Below are 25,593 nucleotides of genomic sequence, written 5' to 3'. Positions count from 1 at the left end.
TGGCCAGAGTCAAGGATAAGGAAGTGATCCTAAAGGCAGCAAGAGAAAAACAAAGAGTGAGTTACAAGGGAACTCCCATAAGGCTCTCAGCTGATTTCTCTACACAAACACTACAGGCCAGAAGGAAGTGGCAAGATATATTTAAAGTCCTGAATGAAAAAAAGATGCCCCCTAGGATACTCTATCCAGCAAGGCTATCCTTTAGAATAGAAGGAGAGATAAAGAATTTCACAGACAAGCAAAAACTCGAAGAGTTTAGCAACACTAAACCCATGCTAAAAGAAATATTGACAGGTCTACTCTAAATAGAAAAGAAGCAGGATGCTACAAAAATGAGAAACTCATAACTGGAAAGGAGATAACTGCCATGAATTACAAAAAGAATAAACCCAAAATTGTAAAAGAAGACATTTAAATCGTTAAGAGTAGGAGAGGGAAGCAAGGAAAGCCATTGTGGAAAATAGTATGGACAGTCCTCAAAAGACTAGGAATAGACTTACCATATGACCCAGGAATCCTGCTCCTGGGCATAAATCCAGAAGGAACCCTACTTCAAAATGACACCTGCACCCCAATGTTCATAGCAGCACTATTTACAATGGCCAGGACATGGAAGCAGCTTAAATGTCCATCAACAGATGACTGAATAAAGAAGGTGTATATTTATACAATGGAATACTATTCAGCCATAAAAACTGACAACGCCATTTTCAGGAACATGGATGTTCCTGGAGAATGTCATTCTAGGTAGAGTAGGCCAGAAAGAGAAAGAAAAATACCGTATCAGATCGCTCACGAGGAATCTAAAAACAAAACAAACCAAAACAAAACATAAATACAAAACAGAAACAGACTCATAGACATGGAATACAAACTTGTTGTCGCCAAGGGGGCGGGGGGTGGAAAGGGACAGACTGGGATTTTAAAATGCAGAATAGATAAACAAGATTATACTGTATAGCACAGGGAAATATAAACAAGATCTTGTGGTAGTTCATAGTGAAAAAAAATGTGATGATGAATATATATACGTTCATGTATAACTGAAAAATTGTGCTGTACACTAGAATTTGACACAACATTGTAAAATGACTGTTACTCAAAGTGTTAAAAAAAAGAATATATAAACTACTATACATAAAGTAGATAAACAACAAGGTCCTACTGTATAGCATGGGAAACTATACTCAATAGCTTGTAATACCCTATAATGAAATGAATATAAAAAAATATACATGTAACCGAATGAAATGAATATAAAAAAATATACATGTAACCGAAGCACCAGAAACTAATGCAACATTGTAAATCAATTGTACTTCAATGAAAAATAAATAAATAAAAGTATGGTTGCTTGCTTTCTGAAATTTACTGGATTTCTTTCCCTTCCCACTTTGGTCTCGACCTTCTCTATGTCTCCTGGATCCTTCTTCTGTTGAATTTTAACTGCACCTCCAGATATTTCTCTTCTTTGTGGGGATCTTCCTTGGAAAGGAACTGTACTGGATCTGTTTGGAGAGTTGGCAGGGGTCTGGAATCCTCCTGCTTGTTCATTCATTTTTATCACGGCTCCCTTGCACACATCCAATAATTGAGAAGACAGAAACTCTCCCAGTTTCAGCTGCTGTTCTCCAGTTGGTCCGCTGTGCTTTCCTGGGATTTCCTCTTGGCTCTTTGGGGGTTCATCTGTCCTCAGGTCCTTCAGACATTACCCCTCTGCTTCATTTTTCTCCCTCCTGCCCAGACTCTGATCCTGTGAAGATCTGTGGCTTTCTGGTTCCCCCAAACCCTGTTTATATCTTGAAGTTTGTTGGGGATATTATGTCATCTAGTTTTGCTGTTTGTTTTGGATTTAATTTCTAGTTGCTCTGTCTGGTTCTTGTGGGGATTTGGAGATGGTGAAAACCTTGCTGCCATCTGCCACCATCTTCCCGGAATGCCTCCCTGTGCACCTATTTTAACATATTAAAAAAAAAAGTACACAAGCAGGTAGATAGATGGCTGTAACGATTTCTTAAGCTGTGACAGAAGGAAAGAAGTATTAACCAGCACTGCTACTTCTGGGTAAGAAATCCAGAAAAGCCCCCTCAATTCTGGTGGAGAGCCCCGTCAGCAAGGACCCTGCTGTTTTCTTTTTAATTTTGCTTTGTTGTTGCCACTTTAGTTCTGGCAGAGTTTGATTTTGATGTTCCTGCCTAGAAACACGGCTGCTGCTCCTCAGCTCGGGTTGTGTACTCTTGCTGTTTCATAAGCATCCTCTGTTCTGCTGTGTTCTTTGAAGCCAGGCTTTGAAATATTTAAAAATGAGTCTTGTTACCATGTAGTATCTGTTTGTGTTCCATCTGGCTTTGCTTCTTATGATGCTAGTTCTGTTTACAATAGGAGAACTGTAGCCTGGGTGTTTTATCAACAAGCATCTTATTATGTCCTTTGTGCTTTTACTGTGAATAAAATGTAAGAATAGTCCTTTCCCAGGAAAGTGTAGTTCATCTCGTCTGTCTTTTGGACTGACATAGGAAGCAAGGGATCTAATTTCTTGTAGACTCTTTTTTCCTATCCACTGAGACCCTAACTCTTAAGTTACTCCTGTTAAAAATATCTTGCCAATTAGATACAACTAGATCTTTGAATTATAGTCCTGATTTGGTTTGGAGTTTTGTTTTATGTTGTCATTACCAATTTCTAAGACTTTAAATGAAAATCTGGATTAATCAATGCAGATCCTCATCAGCTTGGGGGATGGGTTTGCTCTAAGTGGTCTAAATTGCTTGCCATGCTTATTCAGGGTTTGCTGAAATGTGATGCTTTCTCTCCCACGTTGTTTGTATAGCAGTCAAGGTAATTTGTAGCATCTTTCTAAGTGTACTTTCCACCATTTAAAATTGGGCAAAAAGGCAAATGGCAACTCTATAACTTTATATTTTAGCCTATTTTTGTTTTGAATAAAACTTCTTGGGTCCTAACCTAAAGTTTATTTTCTTGCAACTTACCAAACAGATGACTTCTTTCAAACAGGAATTGAAAATGGTCAGTTATGTCTATAGACAAGCTGTTTATAGATTTCAAAGCATTGCTTTCCTCTCAGTAGAGTAGCGGTGAAGATGACAGCTTGGGAATCCCTCTGTCTGTTCCCGAACACCAGCTCCATCATTTTGTGACATGTAGGTACCTGTCAATGGGCTGTTTTCAAAGCGTCTTTCTGCCTTTATTTCGTTACAGGCAAAATGTGGTAATAATGGTACCTATGTCATAGGGTTAATGTGAGGATTAGACGAGATGATGGATATACATAAGATCTTTGACTATTGGTTTAATGGGTGAAAATTGAGTGTTTATGATGCACCAGGCACTGTGCTGGACAACTGGGATACAATAATGAGTAAATATTCCTCCACCTGGAGCTTTATAGTATAGACGAGGGAACTAATTAGTAACGGCATTTGGGAATATAACACTGCAGCCAGGATGAGTGGAATGGAGAGGTATGAGGCGCAGTCCAAAGGCATAGAGTGGGGTCTTGAGCTGTGTGGGAGGTTAAGGAAAGGTCCCGTGGGAAGACCAAATTAAGAACTGAAAACACACACACACACACACACACACACACATACAAACGATGGGAATAAATGAGGGGAAGGTGTGTGTTTGCTGCATATCTGGATAAGACTGTCCAAGTCAGAGAGAAGAGCGTAGAGTTGGGCTTGGTCCAAGAGGGAACTTGGTGAATATGAGGAAATAAAACAAGACCAGAGTGTGAAGGGAAGAGCACGATGGCCGATGTTACTTGAGATGAGGCCGGAGCAGGAGAGAAGGAAGAATTTGTCCAACTTGGAGCCTTTTTAGACCGTATTTAGGAAAGTGGTCTAGCAAAGTGATGTTAGGCATTTGCATTCTGGAGAGACGTTGCAATGATCTGTTACTCTTATTGCTGTTACTGTCATCACTGTTGGTGTTCCCTAGCGCTCTTTCCCTTACCAAATATGTTTATGTCCTTTAATATTTATTCATTGGTTCTTCCCCCCAGTCTCTAGTATTGTTTTTCTCTGAACCCTAATTCCTCAATCTTTCTGTTGAGGGATAAAGCTGAGAAGATAGCTTCGTTTTCTTTCAATATTTTACTGTTTGAAGTGGAGTTTGCTTTTGTATAACTTTAGGCAATATAAATGAAAAACAATTGCCTAAACGTTACTTGCTGTGATGCATTGTATGCGTCCTAGCCTTTGTGAAATGCTCAGACACGCTGCTAAAGCCCGAGGCTGAATTTGTGTGGAAAAGGAGGAATTTGAAAGGTGGCTGGTGAGTGTGTGTGTGTGTGTGTGTGTGTGTGTGTATACACATGCATATTTTATATTTGCTAATTGACAGTTGGTCAGTGAAGAGCTAGTGTGGGAGCTGTGAGACCCCCTGGAGAGCAAAGGCCATAACCCCTTCCTCCTACCCTAAAATAAGGAAATAACTGTTTTATATTAGGCCACGTAAATAAAATTGTCCTGAGCTTACATAAAACCTGGGTAGCCTTGGGGTGCCCTGGGGCCCACCCCAGGATGCACTGTCACAGTTGACCTCTTTAGGCACTGTTCCTCGCCCTGTGCCTTTTTCTGTTCTCCAGCATCCCTGCTATGGATAAGGGCGCTTGCCCTGGGATCCTGTCTAGGTTTAGAGTTATTAATCATACTAGCAAAATTTGTGTCCAATTTTTTTATTGTGGTAAAACATAAAATTTACCATTTTAACCATTTTTAAGTGAATGGTTCAGTGGTACTAAATACATTTGTTATACAACCATTCCCACCATCTACCTCCAGTATTCTTTTCATCTTGCAAAAATGAAATTCTATCCCCATTAAACAATAACTCCCCAATCTCCCCGCTCCACACAGCCCCAGACAACCACAATTCTAGTTTCTGTCTCTGATTTTGATGACTCTAGGAACTTCATATGAGTCGGGTCATATAATATTCGTATTTTTGTGTCTGACTTATTTCACTTAGCATGATGTCCTCAAGGTTCATCCATGTTGTAGCATAACTCAGAATTTCCTTCCCTTTTATGACTGAATAATATTCCAGTGTATGTATGTATGTACCACATTTTGCTTCCCATTCATTGATCTGTGGACACTTGGATTGCTTCCATATTTTAGTATTATGAATAATCTGCTGTGAATATAGTATAAAGATATCCCTTCAATACTCTGTTTTCAGTTCTTTTGCATGTGCACACAGAAGTAGAATTGCTGGATCATATGTTAATTCTACTTTTAGTTTTTTGAGTAACGGCTGTATTGTTTTCCGCAGTGACTTTACCATTTCACATTCCTACCAACAGCGCACAAGAGCTCCAGTAACTCCACATCCTCACCAACACTTGTTGTTGTCTGTAATTTTGATAGTAGTCATCCTAATGAGTGTGAGGTGCTATCTCGTAAGTTTTTCTTCCAGTTTCATTGAGATACAGTTGACATACAGCACTGTGTAAGTATTCAGCGTAATGATTTGACTTGCATACATCATGAAATGATTATCACAAGTTTAGTGAACATCTGTCACCTCTTACAGATACAAAATTAATGATGTAGCAAAAAATTTTTTTCTTTGTGGTGAGAACTCTTAGGATTTACTCTCTTTACTTTTATATATAACATACAGCAATGCTAATTATGTTTAGCATGTTGTCCATTACATCTCTAATACTTATTTATCTTTATAACTGGGAGTTTGTACCTTTTGACTCTCTTTGTCCAATTTCCTCTTCCTCAACCCTCTGTACAAATCTGATCTCTTTTACTATGAGTTTGTTTTTGAAGTATAGTTGACCGATAACACTATGTTAGCTCCTGTTACACAAAATAATGATTTGATATTTGTGTACATTTCAAAATAATTACCATGACATGTCTAGTTATATGTCACCATAAAATGTCACCATAAAAGGATATTACATAGTTATTGACTGTATTCCCCACACTGTACATTTCATACCTGTGACTCATTTATTTTGCAATTGGAATTTTGTACTTCTGAATCTCCCTCACCTATTTCTTTCTTCTCCCTCCTCCCCTTCCCTTTGGCAACCACCTGTTCTCTGTATCTAGACTCTGTTTCTGTTTTGTTATATTTGTTCATTTGTTTTGGTTTTTAGATTCCACTTATATGTGGATTTATACAGTATTTGTTTTTTTCTGTTTGACTTATTTCGCTTAGCATAATACCCTCTGGGTCCATCTGTGTTGTCGCAGATGGCAGGATTTTATTCTTTTTCATGGCTGAGTAACATTTCATGTGTATGTGTGTGTGTGTGTATGTGTATGTGTGTGTGTGTATCTATCTATCTATCTATCTATCTATCTATCTATCTATCTATCTATCTCACATCTTATTTTTCCTTTCATTTATTGATGGGCACTTACTTTGCTTCCATATCTTGGCTATTGTAAATAATGCTGCAATGTGTATAGGGGTGCATATATCTTTTCAAATTAGTGTTTTTGTTTTCTTTGGATAAATACCCAGAAATAGAATTGCTGGATCATATAGAATGTCTATTTTTCACTTTTTGAGGAATGTCCATACTGTTTTCTATAGCTGCTGCACAGATTTACATTCTTACCAACAGTGCATAAGGGTTCTCTTTTCTCCACATCCTTGATAACACTTGTTATTTGTTGTCTTTTTGAATGACAGTCATTCTGATAGGCGAGAGGTGATATTTGTGGTTTTGATTTGCATTTCCCTGGTAATTAGTGATGCTGAGAATCTTTTCATGTGTCTGTTGACCATCTGTATGTTTTCTTTGTAAAAATGTCTGGTCAGATCCTCTACTCATTTTCTACTGTTTTTTTTTTTTTATATTGAGTTGTATTAATTCTTTGTATATTTTAGATATTAACTTTTTATTGGATATATCAATTGAAAATATCTTCTCCCATCCTGTATGTGGTCGTTTCATTTTGTTTATAGTTTCCTTTGCTGTGCAAAAGCTTTTTAATTTGACATAAGCCTATTTATTTGTTTTGCTTTTGTTTCCCATGCCTGAGGATACATATCCAAAGAAATATTGCTAAGGTTGATGTCAAAAAAGCTTTCTGCCTGTTTTCTTCTAGAAGTTTTAAGGTTTCAGGTCCTACATTTAAGTATTTAATCCATTTTTAATTTATTTTTGTGCATGGAGTGAGAGAGTAGTCCAGTTTGATTCTTTCACATTTAGCTTTCCAGTTTTTCCAACACCATTTATTGAAGAGGCTGTCTTTCTCCCACTGTATATTCTTGCTGCTTTGCCATAGATTAATTGCCCATGTAAGTGTAGGTTCATTTCTGGGCTTTTTCTTCTGTTCCATTGATCTATGTGTCTGTTTTTATGCCAGTACCATACTGTTTTGATTATTGTAGTTTTGTAGTATGGTTTGAAATCAGAGAGCATGATTTCTCCAGCTCTGTTCTTCTTTCTTAGGATTGTTTTGACTATTCAGGTTTTTTTATGTTTTCGTAAAATTTTAAAAAATCATTTCTTCTAGTTCTGTGGAAAATGCTCATGGTATTTTGATAAGGATTGCATTGAATCTGTGGACTGCCTTCGATAGTATGATCATTTTAACATGAATGTGGTGTATCTTTCCATATGTTTATGTCATCTTCAGTTTCTTTCATCAGTGTCTTAGCGTTTTCAGGGTACAGTTCTTTTTCCTCCTTGGGTAGGTTTATTCCTAGGTATTTTCTTTTTGGTGTGATTGTAGATAGGTTTGTTTCCTTTATTTCTCTTTTTGATGGTTTCTTAGTGTATAGAAGTGCAACATATTTCTGTAAATTAATTTTGTATCCTGCAACTTTACTCAATTCATTGATGAGCTCTAGAAGGTTTTTGGTGGTGTCTTGAGGATTTTCTAAGTATAGTATCATGTCATCTGCAAGCAGTGACAGTTTTAGTTCTTCCTTTCCAAGTTGGATTCCTTTTGTTTCTTTTTCTTGTCTGATTGCTGTGGTTAGTTAGGACTTCCAAAACTATGTTGGATAAAAGTGGTGACTATCCATCCTTGTCTTGCTCTTGATCTTATAGGAAATGCTTTTAGCTCTTCAGCATTGGGTATGACATTAGCTGTGAGTTTGTTGTAAGTGGCCTTGGTAGAGGTATGTTCTCTCTATGCCCACTTTATTGAGAGTTTTTATCATAAATGCATGTTGAATTTTGTCAAAAGCCTTTTTCTGCGTCTATTGAGATGATCATATGATTTTTATTCTTCAATTTGTTAACATGATGTATCACATTGATTGATTGACTTGAGATATTGAACCATCCTTGCATCACTGGGATAAATCCCATCTGATCATGGTGTATGATTTTTTTTAATGTATTGTTGAATTTGGTTTGCTAATATTTTGTTGAGGATTTTAGCATCTGTTTTCATCAGTGATATTGGCCTATAATATTCTTTTTCTGTGATATCTTTGTCTGGTTTTGGTATCAAGGTGATGCTGGCTTTGTAGAATGAGTTCTGAAGCTTTCCTACCTCTTCAATATTTTGCAATAGTTTAAGAATGATAGTTGTTAATGCTTCTCTAAATGTTTCATAAAATTCATTTGTGAAGCCATTTGGTCCTGAACTTTTTTTGTTGTGAGTTTAAAAATTACTGATTTAGTTTCATTTCTGGTAGTTGGTCTGCTCATATTTTTTGTTTCTTCCTGGTTCATTCTTGGGAGATTGTACATTTCTAGGAATTTGCTTCTTTTAGATTGTCCTTTTATTGGGCTATAATTGTTGGTAGTAATCTTTCATGAACCTTTGTATTTCTTTGGTGTCAGTTATAACTTCTTTTTCATTTCTGATTTTCTTGATTTGGGCCCTCCTTTTTTTTCCTTGATGAGTCTGACTCAAAAGTTTTTCAATTTTGTTTATTTTTTTTAATGAATCAACTCTTGGTTTCATTGATCATTTCTATTTTTTAAAATTCTCTGTTTCACTTGTTTCTGCTTTGATATTTATCACTTATTTTCTTATACTAACATTGGGTTTTGTTTGTTCTTATTTTTCTAGTTGCTTTAGATGTAAGGTTAGGTTGTTCACTTGAGATCTTTTTGGTTGTTGCTGTTTCCTGAGGTAGGCTTGTATTGCTATAAACTTCTCAGAACTACTTTTGCTGTGTCTTATAGATTCTGGTTTCTGTGTTTTCATTTTCATATGTCTCTAGATACTTTTTGATTTCTTTTTGGACTTCTTCAGTGATCCATTGGTTCTTTAGTAGGATATTGTTTAGCCCCCATACATTTGTGTTTTTTGCCTGCTAGTGGATGGGGCCAGTTCCTGACAGCTTGGTGTCGGGCCCAAGGTATCCTAAGGCTGGTGTTAGTCCACTGGTGTCATTTTGCTGGTGGGAAGGGCTAAGGCCCAGGGGGTCCCATTGCTTGTGCTGGCTGCTGGTGAGTGGAGCCAGGTCCCAGAACTGGATCCTGGGGCTAGTGGCTGAGGGTCCCAGGTTATCCCAGAGTTGGTATTGATGTGCTGGTGGGTGGGGCCAGGGCCTAAGGGTCCCAGTTTGGTGCCTGCCTGCTGGTTCTGGGCTGGGTGTGGGGATTTGGTGGCCCTGGGGCTAGTGCCACCCACTGGTATGTTGAGCTAGATCCTGGGGTCTTTGGCTACAGGGCCTGGGGATCTTGGAGCTGTTGTCAGCCTGCTGATGGGTTGCACTGAGGCCCAGGGAGTCCCAGGGTTAATGCTAGCTTACTGGTGAGGGGTCAGGTCCTGGGGTCTCTGGCTTCAGGGTGCACATGGTCCCAGGGTTAGTACCAGTGCACTAGTGTGCGGGTCCTGGGCCCTCTGATTGTTTCTGGACCTGTGAGCTCAGAGGGTCTTAAGGCAGCCTGTGAATATGGCTGTGTCCATGCCTGGCTAATTGCTTGGCCTGAGACATTCCAGCACTGTTGCTGAGAGGCTATTGGACAGGGCCTGGTCCTGGTACTAATAAGCCAGAGGGAGAATTCCAAATGGGTACTTATTAGCATCAGTGTCTATGTGGTAGAATGAGCTACCAAAATGGCTGCCACCAGTCTGTGTCCCAGGATTTGCTCCAGTTGCATCCTGCCTCTCTGAGGCTCTCCCAGGTGAGCAGGTGGGTCTGATCCAGGCTTCTGCCTTGGGTCATGGAATGTGTGCAACTTTTTGTATGTCCTTTTACAGCAGAGGCTCTATTTCCTACAGCCCTCTGGCTCTCCTGAAAGTAAGCCCCACTGTCCTTCAAAGCCAAACGTTCTGGGGGCTTGTCTTCTTGGTGCAGGACTGGTGTGCTGGGGAGTCTGATTTTGGCTTGGACCCCTTGCTCCCTGGGGAGAACTCAGCAGTTGTAATTATTCTCCCTTTTGTGGGGTGCTCACCGGGGGTTCTAGGTCTTGACTGTGCCTCATCTCCACCCCTCCTACCTGTCTCATTGTGGTTCCCTCTTTATATCTTTTGTTGTAGAAGTTCTTTTCCACTAGTCCTCTGGGCTTTCTCATCAATAGCTGCTCTGTAAATAGCTGGAACTTTGGCATGCCTGTGGGAGGAGGCGAGCTCAGGTTCTTCCTCCTCCACCATTTTGACTGTTCCCCCTTAGCAAAAAAATTTTAATCACAAATGTGTAATAACTTCACATTTTATGTAATATGCATCTTCACAGGAGTTTTCTGAATATGGTTGTAAAATTAAAAAGTGCTTTTAATGGTAGTGATTGTCTGTAGCAAGCTAGATGATGAATAGAATTTTGGAGGCTGGATTTGGGTCTTTGGGGGGGAGTCTTGATTTCCCATCATATCATTATTGCTGATAATCACATAATCTACAAGAACACAAGCATATGGCCAGCTAAGTAATCAGGTGCAGTTTTTTTGCCTTTATTTGATGTACAAAATTTGATTTTTTTTTCAGGAAAAACCAGTTTTTTAGCCCATATACTTCTCTATACCATATTCAGTTCAAATATTTTTGGCTAAATTAATTTAGAAAGGTTTCCTGATTTAGCTTCATACTTATATAATAGTTGACTTGTATTCTGTTATATAGCCTATTTGTTAGTTAATAGTAATAGTTAATAGTTAATAGTTAGTTAATAGTGGACATACTTAAGTATTTGATCAAGAAGTTAATAAAATATGTGAGCAAAATTTAATGGTTGAGAATATTTTGGTTCATGATTGGGTTAATGGATAAAAGTTAAATTTTCCTATAGCAAGTGCTCTAATAAACTAATTCTTCATATAAAACATGAACCCATTATCTGCAGCACTGATCATTAATGCCTGGTATGTAATAGGTAATGTTTGTTGAATGAACAGGTAACTATTTTGAAAATATATTCTATACATTCCAGGACCTGATCTTCAGGTTTGCGTAGCCAAAAAACCTACGTGTTGCACCAGGAAGATGGAGGAGAGATACCAGATCGCAGCTCGCCAAGATATGCAGCAGGTGCTGCAAACATCCAGCTCTGCATTAAAGTTTCTGATATCTCGAAATGCAGCTGCCTTTCAAGGTAAATGTATCTTGATTTCTGAAACTGAGGTCAAATCTTGCTATGTAATTTTCTTCTTATTATTATATTGGTAAACTTGTCTAAATTTACTTATTTGTCTTTGCTTGCTATTCTGCATATGAAGTGAGGTTTAAGCTTTTTCTAACCTTCATAGCTTGTTTCTGACATCATCCTGGGGCATATAAATTGAGTTGGAGTAGGGAATTTGTTATGCCCTTCTGGGGGCACTTCCAGATCCTTCAATGTTCTGACCCATGGTTTTACTTCAATATGAACATAATTATTAAATTTTATGAAAACAGTCTGTAAAACAAAATCCCATCATTTTAACTGGGTTATTATAGATTTATTTTCAAAAGTATAATTTTAAGAAATATTTGTCTAATTTTTCCTTCTACCACCTCATGTGGTTTTTCTAAGAACATCAGTGTGATATATCAAAGTGTAGAGAAGCCTGATAAATAGTAAGGTAGGAAATATTAACTGGATGTTTAAGGGTCACCTACGACCAGAACTCAACCTTAATTCAAGCAATATGTTCAGAAATAAAATTAACGGATTATAAAATTACAATGCACATTGGAAAATGGATGATCTTTTTCTTATTTTAGTCATCTCCTCTGTAAAATTCCTTATTACTAAAATAAAATAGCTTAATTTATTTATCCTTTTATAAAGCACTAGCTATTCTATGTGTGATTAGAATGAAAATATTTAGCTTACACTGCTTTTCAAATAAATATATTGCTTTTGTTCAATGCAAAATATAACTTCTGTTAGTATTCCTTTTTAATAAGTATATCAACGCCAGTCTACTTAAATAATTTGTGCTTTGTTCATATACAGAATTGAATCACAAGGCTGATTAATTTTAAACACTATACTTATTAAATAAAATAAATATAATGAATCAGGACCAAATTTGAGTTAAAATGCAATTCTTGATGAACTGATGATTTTTTATAGAAGCTGTGAAATACCAGATTTTAAGATGTTTTAATCTAGTCATTTTTTTAGATGTCTTAGAAAACAGCCAGTATTTCTTTTATGGGATTTATTCATGTGAAAATGTTGAAGGAAAATATGTTGATATGCTTTTTAAGCAAATGTTGGTGACTTGAGCTGGCTGAAGTAGAAGATATTAAGCACCCACAGGAAGTGATGTAACAATTTTCTCTTATGAAAATGATAGTGTGTAACAATACGAAAACTACATTTAGAGATAAAGGGGGCAGTGAATACACCAACCTTAGCAGAACAGGGAGTTGTGGATGGAAACTGTGGACCACATGCTTGAAAAGGTAGGTTGGACCCAGTGTGGAAGAAGGCTTAAAACATCCACTTGGGTTTGAGTCATTAAAGATTTTTGAACATGGAAGCTTCATTATGATTTATCATCTTTTAACGTGAAAACTAAATCCCTCTAGGTAAGAGTGAATGGCTGAAGAAGCTCATGACAAAGCAAACCTACTTTTTTAGATGGCAGGGTTAACTATACGGGTAAAAGACGGTGCCAGCAGTTAATAACACGTAAGGACTCAGTGGATGTTAGGTGCACGTTTTCTTCTGTCTTCAAAGATGCTGTAACAAGTGTTTCATGAATTTTTGGATAAAATGATCAAGATAGAGCACATTAAGTTTAAAAGATTGGGAAAAATACAAAACCTGAACTATTTAGACTTTTAACATGAGTTTAAGTTGCTGAAAAGTTTTGGTAATATTGCTAAAAGTTTGGTGACAACTGTATCAGTAGTATAAGTACATGAGATTGCCTGTTGACTGGAGTGTCAGGTAAGTTTATGTACAATTTTGTTATTTTCTGTTTAGTAAATTGTGACTTATGGATTCAATACAGTGAGTTTTGCTGTTTATATAAATATCAACTATAAAATGAAAAAGCTAGGGCCTTTCTTAAACATGATTTGTTACAATAAATTGTCATGTTCTCCCTTTGTGGCATGTCAGTGTTATTTAAGAATCATGAAAAGGCAAGACAAATTCAGAAATTTGCCTAAAGGCTAACTTTACTGGAATAAATTCTCTTACAAGAAGAATACCTGCTTTTAATTTAATGACTACAATAAGTAGCTTTAGGCTTATTCTCATAAAAACAAGCTTAAATATATATGCTAAAAGCAATTTGAGAGATCATATTTGCTGTATCATAACTGAACAGGCCACTTTATCAATAAGTAAAATGCCCTCTGTCTACTTTCTATGTAATGAAAATATCTGAAAACAATTCGGCCTTTTTTTTTTCCCTAAGAAGAAAGAAGCTAACACATTTTATTGGGAAACTTAGTCTGCTTGAGAGCAATTTAATGGGAGAAATCAATTCACCTCTTAAATGATATAAGTAGATTTGCTACATTTTGATCCTTTGATTTTTAAAATATTTCACTGATATTTACTACGTCAACAGTATTAACCTGTGTTTTAGCCATACCGTGTGTTACAGAAGACTTTACATGGGAGGTAGTGTGGTCCCTCCCGTCTCTTATGGGGAGAGTTCCCATGGGAGCATGTTTTTGAAGCATCCCTTTCGGTATGACCGGTGGGGATGATTACTCGGATGTGGATTTAGTGAGCTCCACAGGACTGTGAGATGAAGGCTGAGAGGGTGGGATTGTTCAGGGAAGAGAGGAAAGAACTGGTACCAGAGACAGAAGGTTATCCCATGTACAATCCACATTCAGCTCTGGAATTCAGCACTTGAATGTGGTCTCAGTGGGGCTGGAATCAGCCTACTTACTGGGACAACACTTCTACTTTTTTTCATTTAAGAGATTTAATGGTGTGTGTTACAGGTTTTCTTAAAATAAAACAGGCAAACAAAAATATGTTTCTGGAAGTTTCCATGATTATGACCTGGGACTTCCCTACTTCCTAAGGGTGGTCATTCATGCCACATGCAGCCTTTTATAAGGAAGAAGGAACCAGCTGATATCCCGGTGTCTGTTGCTATTCATAGGTTAGTGGTGCTGCTTGCTGAGAGGGATGCTGGCCTTGTCACAGTGCAGACAGTAACTTTTCTTCATTTTCAGGGGCTTAAGAAGGTTCATGAATAAAGCAGAACAGCCTAAAATAATGTGGAAGAGTTTGTTTCCCTTCAGCTGTTTTACTTTGAGTGTGAGATTGCCTGCTTTAAAAATATTTTGGAAATTTTTTTTATAAATGTTTTATTTCTTTATACATTAGAGTATGGTGTGACTTCGGAAGAAATCAAGGAAGTTGACAGAGAATATGTTATTTATTGTAAAAGGGCAACTCTTATCCAGCTTTCAGATTTGTCACTTTTTAAATCTCCATTCAAGTGAGATACTAGGTTTTTTTTTTAATTTAAAACTATACAAAATTCTCAGCATAATTTTCAAAAATAAAGTAAAGGAATATTTGGGAGAACACTGTTGGAAGCTTGTGTTTTGTTTAAATGTTGGAAAGATAAGGTTAAGAAGTTTTATCTTTTCCTTAGAGATAGATATTTTCCTATTTCTCTCATCTTTAGATAGCTCACATATTTCTAAAATATATGGCATATACTAAGTCTTTATTCTGGAAGTTTCCAATTTTATATGTAGCATTTAGAAAGTGTACATTATCATAAAAGAATGAGTGATAAATGATATCTAGTACAAGAAAGAGAAATGTTTGTTTTATGATTTCATTCTCTTGGCTAATTAAATTTTCATTTCTTGATTAAAAGTGCTTGAAAGATTGGTAAGCTTGTCCTCTTGGGTTGAAATGCTAGATTTAGGAATTTAATAAAAAATACTTTCCTATTTTTGATGCAATATAGGAATATGTTCAAAATTAAATATGTTTGCTTAAAAAGCAGGTGAATTAAGAATGAGAATATGAATATAATTAATGTACTTTCCTCTTTTACACTAACAGATACTAGCTGTGAAGTGTATGGCTAGTGTACGGCTACTGTAAAACTAGTGTAAAATGTATGTACATACACATACACATGTAGTCAAAGGCACAAGCGTATGGTGATTCTTTGAGTTTATTAATTTATGAGAGGATAAATAGATTTATATAAGCGTTACAATATTAAGCCTGCAGTACATCCATCTTAGTTTGTTCACTTCAGCTATGCTTTACACAGGTGGATAGTATTTAAGATTATTTCTTGGAAGAGCACTGTGTGTAAGGAGAAAGGAACAATGCTATTTCTAACACTGAGAATTCCCTGATCAAAACCCCAAGGGAAGAGAACAGGTAGCCCTAGGCTGGCAGTGTTGAGGAGATGTTTGCTTTTCTCTTTTTCTCGCACCTGGAGCAGATACTCAGTAAATGTAATTAAATGAACTGCATAAATACGTGAATAAATGAATGAACGAGTGGTATTTAGCAAGAAGATGGTTCTGAAATAAAATGAACGATTCCTTCCCTCCCTCTCCCCTTCACCCTTGCCTTCCCTCCCCTTCTCTTTATGCATTTAGTATAGCTGTTAAGAGCCTACTAAGCACCAGCACTGTCAGGTGCTTAGATTGTACAGTGTCCAGATTTTAAATCTGCTTTACTTTTATTGGCTCCTTCAGACTTCTGATATGCCAACAACTGTTTGCTGATTTTATAAGCTAGAAATGAGTATGTTATAGCGTTTCTGTCAACAGCATCCTGAATGTGAATGCATTTTCCCTTTCGTTTTGAGCAGCGCATGGTTTAGAATGTTATTGCATACAGCAGCTCCCAACGCAATTGGTCTTTATCCAACAGTCCTGTATCTCTGAAGTGTTAGAAATGGTTTCTTTTGAATCTGTGTCAGCAAACTGCTATTAATTATGAAAATGGGTAATTTTCCTATATTCTAGATATAAAAAGTTGCAAGAGCTTAAATTACTTTTCAGCTGGAAATTAAGTTTGCTTTCCATGAAGCACTATCGATTGTGGAAAAAAAAATTTAAGTATAGACCTAAGATCAGGTTTACTTTGCCAGATTTATTTTAAAAATTTTTAAGAAGTAAACTTTTAGTTGTTTTAAGTATGGACTGATGGTAGGTTATGATAATATCACTTACTGTTATGATAATCTTACCCAGAAAGCGCAGTAACCTGGTTATAGTAGGCTGAACTCTTGATTTTAAATTAAACACATTTTCAGTTAAATCTTTTCAATTTGAGAACTGTGCATTTATTGCTTAGAAGATGAGTTGACATTCCATCAGATTCTTTATCCTTTGGTTATCTTCATATTAGTTTAATCTTACTTTTGCGTAAGGGATCACAAGGGATAATTCCTAAAGGTAACTATGTATTGACTAAAGGACAGGACATGTGGGAGGTTACAGCTGGCCACGTCTTTGAGGTTTTATCTGTCCCTCTATCTGTTATTCATCCATGGGAATTGATTTCTAAAATTTCTTTTTATAGATATGTGTCATTTATTCATCCTCTCTGTGATGGATATTTTAATAATTCCCAACTTTTATTTGCACTTGTACTACAGCAATAAACATTCTTGTTTGTCTCCAAGGGCACATGTTTCTCTAGGGTTTATACAGAAAAGTGAAATTGTGGCCTATAGGCCATACACCTTGTCAACTTTACTCTTCTAAGGAGCTGAGCTAATTTAACTCCCACGAGCAGTTGGGATCAATGTCCTCATTCCACAGCCTTCCAGATACTTCAGAATAATTCTGAAATTTTAAAAGATTTGCTGAACTGATAGATGTGAAATGGTATCTTGTTTTCAAAATGTGCAGTTCCCTGATTACTGGGGTGTCTGAACATCTTTTCAAAAATACTTCTGTGTGTATTTCTTATTCTCCCTGATGAATATGTCTTGTGAACCTGTTTATACACTTAGAGGATATGTACCATGTTGTGAATGTTTTTGGATGTATTAAGAATTTTTTTTCTAGATAAAGATATCAGCTTGGATTGTCACCTCTTAAAATTTTAGGTAACATAATTCAAATTTCTTTCCATATTCTATGGAAATCCAAGCTCTATGGAAGTTTTCTGCATGTTTCCATGGCTTGCAGTCTCAGCTTACCCCTGCTTTTTTCACTTGTTCTTGTGTCTCCTTTCTGTCATATTAATTGAGTATGAACATTTTTTTTCTTAATTATTACTTCCATAGATAAACACATGCATGGGCACACATTAACCTAAATTGTATGAGTAAAGTAAAATCTATGAGACGGTAGTGAGAAAGGAAGATAAAACCTAAAGATCACAAATAGTTTCAAATTGAGCACTGACTTCTATGTCTGCAAGCGTTTTCCAGCCCTCCCTCCACCATCATTCCATGAAACTACTGTCCTCACATCGCTGTCTGGCCCTCGTATCTCCCACTTCCTTGTGTGACTCTCTGCTCTCAGATGGTGAGATAATGAGGCTTCTGGTTCCTTACATTTATTACATGAGCATGGAAATCATAACCATCACATGACTCTGAGGGTGAATTAAAAGGAGTACTTTTTTTTTAGTTGAAATTATCGTTTCATCTTTTTATTTTTAAAATTTCCCCAGCTTTATTAAGGTATAATTGACATTGCATAAATTTCGGATGGACAGCACTTCGGTTTGGTACTCTTATGCATTGCATTATGATTATCACTGTAGTGCTAGCTGACACCTCCATCAAGTCACATAATTACCATTTCTTTTCTATGGTAAGAACATTTAAGATTACTCTTTTAGCAACTTTCGAGTATATCCTACTGGTACGGTTAGCCCTAGTCACAATGCTGTTCATTATATCCCAGAGCTTATTCATTTTATAACTGGAAGTCTGTACTCTTTGGCCAGTATCATTTCTCCTGCCCTCTAGCCTGGTAACCACCGTTCTACTCTCTAAACGTACGACTTGTGGGTCATCCTATTAGCTATTTTAGGAACAATGAATTTCCTAAATCTCACATTTATGCAATGTGCAGTGATCTTTTATAAAATGTAGGCAAGGTATATAAGCCTTTTCCCTAGTATTTAAATTGAGTCCATCTTATATTTCAGATGTGAATGTTGGCAGCATTAGTAATCTATGAGAAGAAATAAACAATTATTAGCTACTTTTGAAACAGAGCTCATTTATCTCAGAAATGTTTACTTCCAAAAGAAATGGAAGGCTATTAAAGTTAATTAAGTATTTGTATAAGATCCAAAATATATTTTACTTAGATGAGTTTTCTCATTTTGATTATAACTAGATGTATAAAAAAAGAAAATAAGGTGAATTAAAATCACATTTCTAAACATTCTGTGGTAATACACTTAAAGGGAAATTTGTGATGAAACATGTGTGGTTGCCTCTCACTTTGTAATGCAATATTTATGAATTCTTTTAGAAACCTTTTACTCCATGGAACAAACTTTTCCGTTATATTGATGATACCCTCTAAAATGTACATACTATAAAAAGTGAAATTCATGCTTTTTCCCCCTGGGTTAGCTCTGTGCACTTAACATCTGAATATTGCTTTTTTGGATGATGTCAGCTAATATATTTTGTCAATGTGTGTCTTAGAATTAATATTTCTAACAATAAATAACTTTAATATTGAAAGTAGGGTATTTCCTTATTTATAAGAGGCTGGTAGAAAGATAAACAAAGATCGAGGGATCATGTGACTATATCTAAATTTATTTAATGTGAAGAACAAAATTACAGTAAAAGTAGTAGTTTCATTATATGTTTTTCTATTCTGATTATGAATTTCATTAGCAAATGTTCTTGAAATCTATCCTGATGCACTTACCAGGTCTTCTGATAGGTCATTTTTTAAATAGCTGTTTTTGAGTCAACATATTTAGTTTTATGAAGATTGACATTGTATTTTAAGGCCTTGCAAAATTTTATCTGAGAAGTCTAATGCCATAATTTAAAAATTAATTTATTTAATTATTTTTATAAGAATGATAAAATATTAGCATTGTTAAAATATTCAAGAAATTATTTAAAAACTCAATAATGTATCTGGTTTCACATTGTATGTACTGCCTCGTGAGTAGTAGTCTATCATGAGGTATTAATTTGTGTCTCACCAGGGTGGTTGTGTTGGCATATGCCACATGCAAACATTTTCTCCTTTCTCTGCCTTATTGGTAGAACCCCAGGTTTGGGGGTAATCACCCTCGATGGCAGTGCACTTAGGGTCAGTGAACCCTGCTGTCGCGCTCGGGGATGGCAGGAGATAGAACAGAAGTGTGTGTATGTTGGTGAAGTTTTGAAATAGCTGTTGTGAGAAATGGGAAAGAAAATGAACCAAAACCCAGTTCGAGGGGTAACATAAGAGACCACTGATTAATAGTAAAACCAGCATGCATGATGGTATGGTTGTTTTCAGCCCTCTGTAGTGTTTGCCTACGGAAGAGGTAAAGGTAGGGTGGTGCTGATACGTGGTTGAGCATGGGTGATAGGAGAGTCATTCATCCACCGCACACATCTTTGTTGGGCAGCCTCCAAGGGCCAGCATGGTTTTAAGTGCTCCATAGGCCTCAGTGAATGAACGAAAGATCCCTATCCTTATAGTTTGCATTTCAGCAAATAAAAAATAAACTAACGTAATACAGATATAAATTAGAATGTATTAAATACTTTGGGATAATGTAACATGGAGCAGGGGAGGGGGGTTGGGAGTACTGGAGGGTTGCAATTTAAAATTGTACAGGCAAGGAAAAGTTGGCATTTAAGCCAACATTTGGATAAAGTGCAGGTGCTGGCTGTGTGGCGTCTGGGAGGAAAACATTCTAGGAAAAGGAAATAAGCCTCAGATAGGAGTGCGTGTGCCTCAAATGTCAGAGGAATAGCAATAGAGAGGCTGGTTTTGGCTGGAACCCAGGGGGTGATGGGGGGAGACTGGAAAGTCAATCACAGAAGCAAACAGGTGGCCAGTCACGGGCGCCTCTTGGGCTTTGCTTCTGAAGCAGGAGTTTTTAATTATGGGTGGGGCTTGATTTCAAATGAAACAGAACAAAACAAAAACCTCTGTCTAGTTATTGAGGGGTCTGTGCATTCAGCCTGAAGAGAGGCAAGGGTGGACTTTACAGCCCATTTAGGAGAGCATTATAATATTCCAGAAGAGACATCATGGTGACTTAGGCCTGAGTGGTGGCAGTGCAGGTGCTAAGAAGTGATCAGATTCTGGATATATTATGAACATCAGTAGGGTCCAGGGCATAGCGGGGAAATAATTGAGGCCAAGAAGGGGCTGACTGTGGAAAAATACACCAAGGATGTATTTGTGGGGTGAGTGCCTGTGTAGTGGAGGTGAGTTAGAGATACTGAGACTGTAGGATAGGTTTCCAGACAGGCTAGACTTTGGAGTCTCTGTTTGGGAGAGTTGGGAGTCTGAGACAAACTGTCACCTGTTTCTAAGTTCTCAGTGAAAGAGGGATGTTGGTGGGTGTAACAGAGGCATTGGTTGATTATCCAATGGAGGATATTTTTTTAAACCACTTTATAGAGGTATGATTGATAAACAAAAATCTGTATGTATTTGATGTATAAAACTTGATGCATTTGGAGATAAGTATACACCTGTGAAAGCATCACCACAATCTACACCATAAGCAGATTGGAGGAGGGTGATCTTTGGCGCAGAGTTAGAAGAGTCATGGGCTGGAAGAGCCAGATGTCATCCAGCTCTTCACTACAGCCTGGCTCTGTAATGTAGTAGAAATTTTTTTTAATAATAACATATCTAAATATGAAAATAAAATTAATTTTGATAGAATAACTCATACTCTATGTAGTGAAACATATTGCTAATATTTAGCACAACTTAAAGAGAAGGGCATTATATAGAAATGAATAACACACAAATAAACAAGATTGACTTGAAATGAAATTTGTAAACAAACTTTGAGAATTGACTGGAGAAAGCATGTAATGAGACAATGTAAAGTTTCATAATAATAATTATTGGCAAAATCACGAGTTTGTATATGAGAAATTTACTTAAAAACTCATTTTAATTATAGAAGATATAACATGGTTATAGAAAATTGAAAATAAAAGTTTTTATTAGTCAATAACCTAAGTTAACAAGTAAGATTCTGTGATGAACTTTAGTTTCTTAAGACTCAGTTTTGAAGTCTTGGTAGTAATTCTCATAACACCAAGAACACATTTGACATTTTCATATAAATAAAAATGAGCTAAGTTCTAAGATACCAAACAGTATCAATAATTGTCAATCATTTCAATAACATCTTTTTATTATACCATCTTTCATCTATAATTAGAAAGACAGTTCATATAATTGGCATTATTGTCTAATTTAAAATTTTAAAATACTATAATAATTCACTGTAAATTATAAAGTACAGCTTATTAAAACTGTGGAAGTAATCTTAATAGGTAAAGCTTTTTGTCCCTATAGCCTTGGGGGAAAGCAGATTAAGATGAAAATAATAAACCATCACCCATAATATTTAATTGGTAAAGTGGTAAGATATAATGGAAAATAAGATACCTCTCTTTCTTCAGACAAATAGAGGACTTAAATTTTATAGCCTTCCTCAATGTAGCTGTTCATGATGGGAAATTATTCATGCATATCTTCATGCTTTTAGCATAAAATATATCTAGCAATAAATGGAATATATATGCTATAGCTTTTATGCAGAAGGCGAAGGGCTTGAAATGGCATCTCAAGATCCAGAAAGTCATAACAGTAAATAAAGGGTAATTGTTGGATAGCTATGCTGTGCTTCTTTTATGCCAGAGTAATTCTGCCTGTGGGCTAACTTTTGTGTAAACAAAGATAATTGAACTTTTGCACCTTAAAGAATATTGTTCTCTTGTACTATTTATTTGACTCCATCTCCTCAGGCTATGAACTTGACTTGAATGTTAACTTAGGAAACATACTCATTTTTTCCATAAGTAGGAATAAATTTAAGCTACTTTATAATAAACATTGGCCTTCATTGTGGGAAAACATTTGTTATTGTTATTAGATTGACAGTATGCTGAAGAGTTTGAGAACAGAGTTCTTGAGTTAGAGAATCTGGGTTTGAATCCTATTTCTAGACATACATCTAGGATCCCATTTCCCTTCTTGTGGAATAGGGTAATAATAGTACCTTCTTCTAGGTTGCAGTTAGTAAGGATTGGTCATGGTAATCCCTATAAAGTAACTAACATCAGCCCTGGTATGTCATAAGCACTCAGTAGATCTTAGCTCTTCTTCTTCTTCCTGTATTTGTGATGTATAGTCCATCCTCACCCCCCACCCCCAATATTCGATTGGCAGCAAAACATTTCAGGGTAAAAATTGTCTAATGAAATTGCTGTAATTTTGTATGGCAACTTGCATAAAATCAATTGGCAGATTATCAGAAGTGCCTCAGTGGCCAGGCAGGAGAAGGGCCTTGGTCTTTGAGACTCCTATATCCCTCCTTGGATCTGCTCCTGGTGGGCTTTGCAAGAGTTATGTTGCAAGTGCTTGGGATTATAGCCAAACATGCTCTCTATATTGGTGAAGACATGCCATTGAGAGAAATTATTTGGTGAATAATAATAATTGGTACATTTTAAAGCAAGCTTTTTTCTTTTCGCTGCTCAGCTGGTAATCAAATTAAATTTCAAATTTCATTAAATGGTATTAAATTGTAGTATTTTGACTCTCACTGCAGTAGAAACTAACATGAACATAAAAATCTGAGGTTTGAGGCAAAGAGACAGAGTCTGTGGAAAACTATTCAATAGCTTGATGAAAGCTTTAATCCTCTTAGTATCCTTCTTTAAATGAGAATAACTCCACATGTGAAAGACTTTACCTTTTTGATATCACTGGATTCATTCTCATTACTTTAAGGGATGTTTGCAGTTTCTGTGGGCATTTCTTTAGATTATGCATTTGTGAGTTTTTAGATAAAGCCAGTGAGTTCAAATTGGTCTTTTCCCAGCACTATGGAACAAATAAATAAATGCATAGCCTTCAGAGAAATGTAAAAGTCTTTGTGGTTGCTAGAATATGGCGAAAAATTTTATCCAAGATCTTACTGAACTCCTTTGGAGGGCACTGTTCATTAAGATAATTTTTATTTGGGTCTAAATGTTGCTAATTATTGTTCGATAAAATTAGGGTAACTATTTGATAGTTGTACTTACTACCTGCTGAAAATGAGAAATATTATTATTGCTTGACTGTGAGGTATTTTAGAGAGTTTTCTATGTGGGGAAAGGCAATATGGAGAGAGACGGGCATTCTGGGAAGTGTGATTTAGGAAAAGAGCCAGAGGGGTGGGACAAAGGTATCCATTGGTTTAAGAAGTTACAATAAATACATGGTTGATGTTATGATTTTCAACATCTGGGTTTAATATGCTTACTTTCTAGCTATAGTCTCTGGGCAATATTTTAGAATGATCTAGGCCAACTGCTTAATTTGTTTTTATTACAAACCTTCAAAGTAGGTTTAAATAAAATTATGAATCTGGCAACTCTTACTCAATATATTTAGTGCATTTGTTATTTTAATGGGATTGTATGTTTTGAATGCAAATGAAGAATATGTTTAACAATCAGTAGCCTACACCAGTGCAGCTATTCTGGAAAGAAGTTTGACAGCACTTAGCAAAAATGTGTGTTCTCTCTCTTTCATCTTTCTGATCCTTCTACTAGCTATATATACGTTGGAAATTGTTTTAGGGAACATTTAAGGACACATACAAGAATATTAATTGTAGTGTTTCTTGTAATAGCTGGGAGTTGAGACAATCTGGGTGTCTGTAATTGAGGGAAAGGTTAAGAAAAATGCACAGAAAAAGCATTATGGAATAGTATGCATCATTAGGAATAATCAACTGGATGCATACATAGTGACAGGAATAGACCTCAAAAACATAAAATAGAGTGAAGAAAGGCAGAAAAAGAATGAGACATATAGCACACCATATATGTATCATAAAAATACTTGTACCATACAATTCTACGTATTTTACTGGAACTCATACAAATCAAAATTTTATATTAAGCACATTAGAGTGATTGCTTAAGGGAATATGATTGTATAGTTAACTTACCATCCATCTCATAAATTTTAAGAGATATAGGGAATGTGAAGAATAGGTAGGAAAAGGGAAAGTGAATGAAAGTGAAATTCTTAGATATAAACCTAAAAAAACATGTACAGGATTTTTATGCACAAAATGCTGATAAAAAAAATCAAAGAACATAAATAAATGGAGAGACATACCATGTTCATGAACTGGGAGACTCAACATAGTAAAGAAGACAGTTTTACCTAAATTACTTTATAGGTTTAACGTGATTTCTATCAAAATCCTAGCAGGCTCTGTGTGACATAGTCAAGCTTTTTCCAAAATTTATATGGAAAGGCACAGGACCTAAAATAGCTTAAATAAGTTTGAAAAAGAAGAATAAAGTGGGAGGAATCACTCTACCTAATAATGAGACTTACTATGTAGCAACATTAATTGAGAGTGTGATATTGGCCAGGGGATAGACACATAGAACAGACTAGAGAACCCCAAAATAGACCCACACAGCTATGCCCAGTTGATTTTTGATAAGGGGCAGAAGCTATTCAAAGGAGGAAGGATATCCTTTTCAACACACTGTGCTGAGCAATTGGGTATCCATAAGCATATTATAGTAATATTTTTGTATTAAAATGTCTAAGTGTTTCATCCCAAAGATTTTCGCAGGCTTTGCCTTCTCTGCCTGCATTTAGGTAATCTTTCTTTAATTTATTTCCCTAAGGAAAAATTTATTAAATAAGCCATCTCTGTGAATCTTTTGAAAGGTTCTCCAAATCTGAGTGCTGTTAATCATAGACCTTCTCAATTTCAGTGCATTCTAGTAGAGAGAATAAATTTATTCAAATAAAAGTGGTAGCTTCATCCAAAGCTTCTTCCCAGAATTTAAGTTAAACTAAATAAAATTTAAATCATGAACATTGTTTGGCACCTCACTGTTTAACTTATTCTGTTCTTCTGTTGCTTTTTTCAGTAGGGACAAATTTTAGTGTCTCTTTGTTAAGAATTGAAATATGTTAAATGTTTTAAAAACTGTTTTTAGTGTACACTTATTAAATTTTTTAAGATTTCAGCTGATTTCTTTTGGCTGTGGGATGACCAGTTAGTTTATCTAATAGTCTGAATGAGAAAAAAGACAAA

The 25,593-nt window shown here is 36.1% G+C and overlaps 1 protein-coding gene across 9 annotated transcripts in view; it reads left to right on the top strand.

Moving 5' to 3' along the window:
• GPC5 (glypican 5) overlaps nt 1-25,593 on the top strand; it is a 1,150,604-nt gene that overhangs the window by 27,909 nt on the left and 1,097,102 nt on the right. For all 9 annotated transcript variants that reach the window (XM_032496786.1, XM_032496787.1, XM_032496790.1 and 6 more), the window contains exon 2: nt 11,332-11,493. In XM_032496786.1, coding sequence (XP_032352677.1) covers nt 11,332-11,493 — 162 coding nt within the window. The remainder of the gene's footprint in view (nt 1-11,331; nt 11,494-25,593) is intronic.

The sequence above is a fragment of the Camelus ferus genome, chromosome 14 (genome assembly GCF_009834535.1).
Source record: "Camelus ferus isolate YT-003-E chromosome 14, BCGSAC_Cfer_1.0, whole genome shotgun sequence".
NCBI classification, from domain to species: Eukaryota; Metazoa; Chordata; class Mammalia; order Artiodactyla; family Camelidae; genus Camelus; species Camelus ferus.
The sequence above is the reverse complement of the archived record's forward strand: the minus strand, read 5'-3'. Positions and strand labels throughout refer to the sequence as shown.